Source organism: Plutella xylostella, chromosome 11 (genome assembly GCF_932276165.1).
Source record: "Plutella xylostella chromosome 11, ilPluXylo3.1, whole genome shotgun sequence".
Classification (NCBI taxonomy): domain Eukaryota; kingdom Metazoa; phylum Arthropoda; class Insecta; order Lepidoptera; family Plutellidae; genus Plutella; species Plutella xylostella.
The window spans coordinates 4775472-4785468 of record NC_063991.1 but is presented as its reverse complement, the minus strand read 5'-3'; the positions used below and the strand labels follow the sequence as shown (position 1 = coordinate 4785468).

The window sequence follows — 9997 nt, the reverse complement described above, 5'->3', positions numbered from 1 at the left end:
GCAGGGGGTTATTATTTTTGTGATGTGTGTAGTATGCGAGCCGCGACTGAGAAAAAAATGCGCCACCATATCAGACATTTTCACCGTCCCTTACGTTCTATTCAGACAACAAATTCAGAAGACAAATGAAAATAAAAGTAGTTGTGATAAATATATCATTGGAAATTTATTTTTTATCAACAGTACCTATAATTCATTGTTACAATATTAACACATTAATCTTATAACAGCTAAGTTCCGTATATCTGTATACTATTTTATTTATACACCAAAAATATTCAAAATAATAATAGGATGAAAAACTCATAAAGATCAGTAAACCTAGGTTTGGAATGATTAACTTTTTAACAAAAAAAAACTTTAGTGGATCTTACTGCCACGTCTAACTGCAATTTACGCAACAAGCGGCGTGATGCGTATCTTGTGAGAACCACCTTATATCGAATTTAGTAAAATATATATATGTAAAGCTAGAGCTAAGTAAATGATAAACATATTTTACTAAAGAAAAAATAAACTAAAGTAACCAACAAGCGAACCACTCTGCTGAAACTTAAATAGGATGGAACTTAATGTGTGAACCACACATGGTTTTCAAGATAAGTTCACTTCCATTTTCAATTTTTTATGGTTATTTCTTTATTACTTACCACAAACGAAAATAACTAACAATCTTTTTTTACTTTTCATATTTCTCTCTAGGTCATCTGCAATAGTATTTATTATTAACCTTACCCCCCTTATTCATAAAAAAGTTAGTGGACGCTTTAGCTATAGAACTGTTTGACCCTCTCTGTCAAATAACAAATTGTTCAACTGTCAGAGAGTGACAGAACAGTTCAATAGCTCAGGCGTCCACTAACTTTTTTTATGAATATGGGGGTTAAACTTTATCTGTGCTACCACAAAAAACTTTAAACACTGTTTAACTAGTGCTTAAAACGAAATTTGACAGATTTTGTAGGCGTTTGACAGTGCTAAACATCTGTTAAATACTGTCTAAGTTTTTGTGGTAAGGCCCTATGTTACTTAATATTTGTACACTTATTCAAATTTTCAAGTTCATACACTAACTATCATTACATTCCGTTTCTGAATCATTATCACTATAACTTATCTCAACTTTGACCAAATCCAAGGGCTCTCTTTGCTCGCTACCACAGGACAGTATATGTGAATGTAACTCTGCATCATTGCCAAAAATACGGTTACATTTAAAGCAATTCCGTGGCGATTGTTGGTGCAATTCATTGTGCATTTCGTTTATATGTTCTGTCAGATCCTGCTGCGTCATATAAGACGTCTGACACGCAACACAGACGTGTGGCAACGTGTTTGCTGGTGAAAACGAGACAGAACCATCGCCGTTCTTAGTGTGAACCCTCTTTATATGCTTCTTAACATCCTCCATACTCCTGTACATCTTCATACAAATATTACATGGAAAATCCCGCGTAACAATGTGAGTTTTTCTGTGTTTCAGCATGTACTTTTTCGAGCTGAACTGCTTTTGGCAGACGTCACAATTTGTGGTACCGTCTTTTGGGTGGACTGTGTTTATGTGAATGCGGAGATGCATAGCACATTTGTAGGTCTTCTGACAGATGTCACATGTTTGAGCTGCTTCGGGCGGCGCGTGAGTCACTTGAATATGTCTTTGAAGGTTCATCTGCGATTTAAAGTCCTTATTGCATATGAAACAGGTTACTTTATCGATGGAATGGACCATCTCCATATGCCGTTTTAGGCCTCCGTAGTCTGACAACTCTTTCTGGCATATTCCACAAGTGTTGCTGCGACGGTTTTCAGAGTGGGTTCTGTCAAAGTGCCATTGTAATGCGGTGTTGGTTGAAAACCGTCTGTCACACTCTGTGCATGGCAAGTCTCCTTCTTTGTATGTCTTATTCTCTAGCTTCTCCTCACTATGTACACGCTTCAAATGTATCCGCAGGTTTGTTTGCGTTTTAAACATCTTTTGACACAGTTCGCACATGACTATTTCATTTGAATCTGGGTGGACATTTTCTAAATGTTTCTTGTAGCATGACAAAGATGGCAGCACTCGGCCACACTCATGGCATTTGTATGTCATTCCATCGTTCGAATGTGCCCATTTAATGTGTCTCTGAAGCAGCATATCCACTTTGAACTGTTTGTGGCACTCCGGACACTCTACGGAACATTCCTCAGGTGGATGCACTAACCGCATATGCACCTTAAGATTGTATTTGCTTTTAAAAGTCTTGGAGCACTGATCACAGGTGACACTGTCTTGAGGTTCAGGATGAGCGTAAAACATGTGGTTGCTCAATTTCTTTTTCGAATTAAAACTCTTTTGACAGACATTGCAAACCTCTTCTTTGTCACTCTCAACGTGGACAGAGTTTATGTGAGATCGCAGGTTTGCTATAGTTTTGAATAGTCGGAAACACTGGTTGCATTCAACAGGCGCGCTTTCGTCTGCGTGTACGAATTTCAAGTGGTTTTTCAGGTTGGCTCGGTTTTTGAACGTTTGCTGGCATATTGGACACGCAGGTCTGTTGATTTTGCCGTTCTCATACACTCTACCTGGTATGTTGATGGTGTTGCTTTCATTAGACGTCTCTCCTGTTGGACTGCTGTCAAAAGAGGTCGGATATCCAGAGTCTAAGCTGTTGAAGTAACCTTCTTGGTAATTGTTATACTGTGCTTCTTCAGGGCCATCGGTGTGTTTTTTAGTTTTTAAATTGAATACGGATTCTGAGTCTTGGTAGGGGTCAAATGTTTGGTTGTCATTTGCTTCTAGCTTCACTTCAATAATTTCTGGCTTGATGAACACTTCCTCAACTTGGGTCTGCGTTGTGTTTTGGTCCATTGTCAATCTGAAATTGAATGAGAAATGGAAGTTATCAACTTTGTCATTCAAATGCTTAGATTAAAGATTTCCTATGTTTAAATATAAATTAAATTATATAATATATAATAAAGTGGTTTTTAATTCATAAATTATGTTTAAAAAAAATTATAAATTAAAAACCACTAGAAGTAGGTACCCTATAGGAAGAATAATGCAGGATTTTTTTTCAGTTTATTCCTTACAAACTTTCATACAAACAAGTCTTTACTCTTTAGAATATTGGAAAGTACAGCCAACCTTAAAAATCAACAATCAAACTCAATCCCCCTTATTATAAAACATAGACTAAAGATAGTCCTGGTTTAGAACCGGAAGTATAAGTAGTCCAAAGATTTCATACAAATCAGTAGTCTAAAGCTTGGTTTAAACCAGAACCACAGAATAACTAGTTAATACCAGAACTATATTTAGTATTTGTTTAATAATATCAAGGATATTTTTTTTCTTCTCTCCCATCCACATTTATTCTTTATCAGATGTTATATTCTTTTCAATCTTAAGTGGAATGAAGGAGGAATATGGAATAGTTTTTATTACAACTACACAAAATCCATATTAGAACAACCAGTCTATAATAGATTGCTCTAAGAGATAAGGCTACCATTGTTCATTGTTCTGTTAGAACCAAGTCTCAGTTCTTTGCCTGTAAGAGATCTCTATTATTGATAAGACCACTGTTGGGGCCATAGGCATAGGGTCAAGGAACTTCGTGGGTACACACACAAACAGCTGACAGACAGGTACACAGATGTTTGTAACTCCTTCCCACCTTCCCTATCCTAACGGAAACTGCAGGTAGATGAACACTAGCTGTCATCTGCCACCTCAACGACCGACCCTCGTCCACTTCTACCACCGCCGCGATTCGAGTCGGTCGACGCACCTTACGCTCCCGTCACTCTATCCGCGATAGAAGCACACTTCGCCGCGTACTACAACACACGTAGCTCTACGCCGCGCACCGGTGCATCAGCACATCAACCTGGAGAAGAACGGGTGGAAAAATCGAAGAGGTCAAACGCATTTGCGCAGCCGGACAACCGTTCCTGCCAGGTCAGTTTCTTCCTTCAAACTTCCCCCTTGCTCCTCCATTTCATGGTCCTTCGTAAACCGGATATTCCCTATTCCAGTCCATCCCGGTTTATTATTTACAAACATTTGTCTAAACTTCAGCACGTAACTGAAGTCTTCTGCCAGCTGTTTTGTGTGTGTCATCGTGACGTCACTTAGTTTTTTTTCCCTTAGTCTATGGTCAATCGGTAAGAATCGGTTAGTCGAGTAGTGTCCATCACTACTCAACTTCAATCAGTTTTCCGAGGATAGCACAGAGTAGAAGTTTGACGTCTGACACATTACTTTTTTAATTCAACTGGGACTGTTTAGGTTATATTTTATCGTCGTAAATTAAATTAGAAATAATGATGAAATCGGAAAGTAAGTACGTTAAGGGTGCCTCAGCCGACCCTATTAAAATATGTATGGTCCAGCTGGACACTGCGGAGCAGTACTTGAGTGGGGTCTACGAGTTGGCGTGTAGCCTTCAGGCAAAATCGGATGCGCCTGGTCTATCTATGTTCAGGGTTCGTTTCGAGGATCTGGAGCGGATGCGCGACCAATACCAGGACGCTTACTTGAACCTGAAGGGTCTGCCCGTCGACGAGACCGTGCTGCAGCAGGCTGACCAACGCTTCAACAAATTTTATGAAATCTTTTATTCGGTTAAAGTGATAGCTGAGGGATTAGTGTCGACAAATAGCGTCGCGGATGTGGAGCCAGTGAGATCAACTGCTCACTTCAAGTTGCCTGAGATTAGTCTGAGCAGTTTCTCTGGGGTCTACACTGACTGGCCAAATTTTATTGGATTGTTCGACAGTCTGATACACACTAATGGGGACTTGTCCAGTGTGCAAAAGATGCACTACCTTCTGAGTGTTCTGGACAAGGAACCTCTTAGTTTAGTTAGGCATCTGGAGCTGGCCGATGGGAACTATGAGATAGCTTACCAGCTCCTTAAGGAAAGATATGACAACAAGAGACTCATTGCCGACACACACTTGGAGTCCATACTTGCTGTGACACTCGGTCAACAAGGGTTGACTGGCAACCTTCGGAAGCTAGTCAACACCTTAAAGGAGAACACTATGGCTCTTAGTGTGCTTGGTTTTGAGGTCAAGTCATGGAGTTTCTTGTTGCTCCATATAATTTTAAGAAAGCTTCCCTTTGACCTTCGTAGTAGGTTCGAACTCGGTTTAGGGGGTTCGCCTAATACCATCCCAACATTCCAAGACTTGCTTGGCTTTCTGGAAACAGAGTTGAGAGTCTTGGAGACTGTTGGTGGCTCGGGTTCCAGGGGGTCAAGCAACTCTAATAATGTCAAAACGGGGACTTCACACACTACAGTGACTCTCACTGCAGTGGCTGTGTCTTGTGCCCTGTGTCGGGGTAATCACACCATTTATAGGTGCGACAGGTTCAATTCCCTGACACCTGTTCAGCGCAGGGAGCTTGTCGCACAACAGGGCTTATGTTGTAACTGCTTGCGTGCACACTCAGTAAGTAGGTGCACGTCCAAGTGCAGGTGTCTAGTGTGTGGTGGACATCATCACACAAAACTACACCTGCCACCATCATCATCATCATCATCATGTAGTCTGGCATCATCATCATCATCATCTACAGCACCTAAGGATGGTCGACCCGCAGACTCATCGCCCGGCTCCACGGTCTGCCATGGTTCAATTCAAAACACCATGTTGTTAGGAACTGCCATGGTGGGGGTGTACGACCACAATGGTCACATACACCAGGTGAGAGCCTTGATAGACAGCGGCTCGCAGGTGTCTGTCATCACAGAGGAACTGGCGCAGCGGTTGCGGTTTCCCCGCACTAGCTCAAGGCTTCTTCACGGCTTGGGAGGTAAGCAGCGCTCCAATGGCAGCGTGGAGTGCAGGATCGCATCCCCTCAGGGTGCCTCCCAGCCTGCCTTGGTGGCCACAGCCGTCGTACTGAAGCACATCACGGGGGATCTCCCTAGTGCGCCTTTGTGTCCGAGCGTGTTAGAGCGGTGCAAAAGCATCACGCTCGCTGATGATAGACTGTCTGTTCCGGGTCCCATTGATTTCTTGATAGGCGTGGACCTCTACAGTCGAATCCTGGATGGGACGTCGTACCAGCTGGGTGAAGGACTACCTACGGCACATAGGTCTATCTTCGGATGGATCTTGATGGGTCAAGCACCAATAGACCGAGATAAGGTGGCGCTTCCCAACAAGTCCATCCAAGTGTCCGTCGGTGATCCCCACCCGCGGCGGTCGCGTCGCAGACCAGCGAGGAGACGCCCCACGCAGCGCATGCATGGCCAACCAGCGCCATATGCGGCCTGCAACTGTATCCACGCCTGCTGATGAACAGACACTACACACCTCATCACGGCAGCCCCACCGTGGTGAGGTCCAAACGGCAACTGGGGGCTAGCGATAAGGTTTCAGTGGGACTCTGATCCAGACAGTCATCTATCAGGTCTCACCGTTCGGCACTACTAGGGAGATTTGCCGAATGTTTGTTTTGTACGGCTCCCTGTGGCTACTTGGGCCAGCATCTTTGGTGCATCAATGCATCCTGCGACGGCCTCTGTTCGAGGAACTTTCCAGTATTGAAGTTCTTCGCAGAGGTCCCGTCTTACTCTACGCTTGCCGGAGCTGTTCTCCGCTGCTCTACCTTCCAGTCGTTAGGCCGGTTCCGACTGATACCTGCGCATCTTCGCGGCTCTCACCACCGTCGTGATGGGCTTTGATTGTGTGGGTCGACATTCTCGGTGCTGGGTGCCCTCTTACTGGGGTACGGGCAGTGCAACATGAGCTCTGCTCTAGGTGCATGTGGTGCGAAGCGCACACGACACAGCAGTGAAGTCTTCGAAGGGATCGTGTTGGGTAGAGCCCCTGGGAAGTTTTCTCACTTGGGGATCCGCGCGTCGTCTCCTGGTCCTATGGGTCGGGTCGATGCTTGACATCGGGCTGTCGAGTGATCGAATGAATTTTGGACGGGCTCACCCCTGGGAACTTATCTTTCAGGCAACTGTTGATCGAATTGGTTTCTGCATCCGGGTCCTGCTGTCGGCTCTTTCCCCGACGCTACACTTGTGGTGTTGGCGGCTTGCTCAGCAGGTCTCCTGTTTTGCATCTCGCCTCCGTCTTTGGGACGAGCTCTGCACATTAGCTTAAGGTTTTGGGCTGGCTTGTGGATTCCACTCAAGCCATGCCACATATTTAGGTTTCGGAAAATCATCTTCTAATTATTATTTTTTATTTCGTGCTAAAGAGCTTAGTGGCTCTTTGGGGGGCGGTTTATGTTGGGGCCATAGGCATAGGGTCAAGGAACTTCGTGGGTACACACACAAACAGCTGACAGACAGGTACACAGATGTTTGTAACTCCTTCCCACCTTCCCTATCCTAACGGAAACTGCAGGTAGATGAACACTAGCTGTCATCTGCCACCTCAACGACCGACCCTCGTCCACTTCTACCACCGCCGCGATTCGAGTCGGTCGACGCACCTTACGCTCCCGTCACTCTATCCGCGATAGAAGCACACTTCGCCGCGTACTACAACACACGTAGCTCTACGCCGCGCACCGGTGCATCAGCACATCAACCTGGAGAAGAACGGGTGGAAAAATCGAAGAGGTCAAACGCATTTGCGCAGCCGGACAACCGTTCCTGCCAGGTCAGTTTCTTCCTTCAAACTTCCCCCTTGCTCCTCCAACCACCTATTGTTCATGGTTTCTGGTATGTAATATAGTTTCTATGTTTCTTTTATATTATTTTCAATGTGGTTAATATAATTTTTATAGCATTATGTATTCTCTAGGCATTTGTACCTATTTATCTATTAATATTTGTAACTTTTAGGCTACAATCATTACAAATTGTATAATGGGTTTGAGATTATCTAACAGAGTCTAGCCTGACCTGGGGTTTATCATTATGGTGAATGATAGACAGTCAAATTATCATTGGACTGCCTAGGGTGGCCCTGACATACCTAGCTATTTATGATATGGGTAGTTAGTCATTCCACATGCTTATTTCGCGCACCCCGTTATGGTAAGACTGAATCTTTCCAGGCTATACAAATAATGCAGGGTCATCAATACACCCAAGGAATACCACAACAGGCAGAGGATGCTATCCCATCAACGTATGCTTTTCAGCATGAATGCACATCTAACGCGCATAATAATCCACTGTTACATGATATGTAAGAAATTCCCACCGCCTTGTAATAAAACAAAGAAGTAAAAATGAAAGGTAAGGATGCAGATGGAAGGAATCTTTAACATTACATTTTTATTAGTTCACACAAGGAGAAAAATATGTTAATGGGGTAGAATGATAAATACAAAGGAGACTTACGTTTTAAACACTATTTTAACAAGGAACAGGCTGTTTTCGAGGCGAAAAGTGAAAAAGATCGCCTTATCAACACAATCTCTACCATATCAGCAAGTGTAAATGTCATTTGTTATTTTTTAATAATGTTGCCATATCATATCATGCCTATCCTTAATAGGGTGGCTAAAATAACGAGTGGTAGAAACGGAATAATGAAATAAACGCAACACACTTTCACAGAGTACATTTTCACAGACATTTATTGAACTGTCAACACAGACCTGTCAGTCAAGTGCATTGTCATTTCATTTGTTTGTTGTTGTTTCACATTGTTTTGGAAATCAATAATTCCTTCCGTAAATCACATTATTTACCGTTAAATGGAATCACAGTCTGTTCCTGGGATCCTGTTGCCGCACCACGAGCAGCAGGAGCTGTGCAGCACGCGGCTGCCGTACCGCCAGGGCCGCAAACTCACCGCTGTAAAGGTTGGTTCAACATTCTTACCTTTTTTATGCATTATTTTTTATATTTTCTATGAAATTAGTGTAGTTTTTATCTGCTTAGTGTTATTTATGAGCGGTTTTGCAGGCATAGATGTCTAGGGCCTAACAAGGATAAGCTTTTGTTTGTAAAACTATTTATAACCTATTTTTGTTTTGTAATTGCTATACATATGGTTTTATTACTAAAATGAATTCTCTCCATGTAATCATCTTCGTTTCACATATGTTCTTAATTTTAACCAGCTACAAATAAATTTTCAGACATACACAATCAATGATGAATCCCGCCATATCCTTGTATTTGGTGTACCGTCCCTGAACTTGAGGCAAGAGACCAAAGCCCTTTTCAGCAAATTCGGTAAAGTGTTACAAGTTAACCTCAGTATGGAACACAAAAGTGAAATATTCACAGAGACCTACCATGTTGTCTATGAAAAGATATCTCACGCAAGAATAGCGAAGAAAATGCTTGATACTAAAAGCTTTTACGGAGGAGTTTTACATGTTTGCTATGCACCGGAATATGAAACCATAGGCGATACGAGAACTAAGCTGATGCTCAGAAGAAGAGATGTTCTATTGAGACTGAAGAACTTGGAAAAAGAAGAAACTACAAAGGGTGAGGTTAAAAAAACAGATGAGAATCCTGTTAAAACAGTTGAAGAAACAGTTAAAATGAATATGGGAGAATTCAATGTAATTGGTGTTAGTAGGCAAATAAGAGATGTAGTTTTTGATAAGAATCTGAAAAGAAAAATACATAAACGTAATGAAGAAGTGGTAAGAAAACAATATAAACCGTGCTTCATTGAAAAAGGGCCTATGATACAAAGCACATCCAATGTTGAAATTGTAGATATCACATCAACCAAACAAGAAATAGTAACAAATGTAGATATTGATAAAACACTAAATTATAACACTTTTGGTAAAGAACTTATTAAAAAATTACCAGAGAAACCTATGAATAGTATTCAATATCATACAGTAAATAAAAAGAGTTGAGATAACTTAACTTGTTTTTATTATGTTAAAATGTAACAGTCCCAATCCAATATGGATTTATAATGCTCTTGATTATTATATGTATAAGAATAATAATAGTTTTTAAATTTTCTTATGAAACACTAATTCATTATTAACATTAATTCAGATCGAATTAATGAGGATGTCCATAAAAAGTTGGACATTGACTAGAACTAA

At 41.9% G+C, this 9997-nt stretch overlaps 2 protein-coding genes across 2 annotated transcripts; one reads left to right on the top strand and one right to left on the bottom strand.

Moving 5' to 3' along the window:
- Positions 1-965: 965 nt before the first annotated feature.
- LOC105390414 (oocyte zinc finger protein XlCOF6) lies at positions 966-8427 on the bottom strand. Its single transcript, XM_011561713.3, has 2 exons — positions 8310-8427; positions 966-2861 (listed from the first exon to the last, which is right to left on the bottom strand). The coding sequence occupies exon 2, from the start codon at positions 2852-2854 to the stop codon at positions 1070-1072; it is 1785 nt and encodes a 594-aa protein (XP_011560015.3). The 5' UTR covers positions 2855-2861; positions 8310-8427; the 3' UTR covers positions 966-1069.
- Positions 8428-8631: 204 nt separating this feature from the next.
- On the top strand, positions 8632-9803 carry LOC105390417 (RNA-binding protein 48). Its single transcript, XM_011561718.3, has 2 exons — positions 8632-8776; positions 9056-9803. Exons 1-2 carry the CDS (start codon positions 8669-8671, stop codon positions 9797-9799), a joined length of 852 nt encoding a protein of 283 aa, XP_011560020.3. The 5' UTR covers positions 8632-8668; the 3' UTR covers positions 9800-9803.
- The last annotated feature ends 194 nt before the right edge of the window (positions 9804-9997 follow it).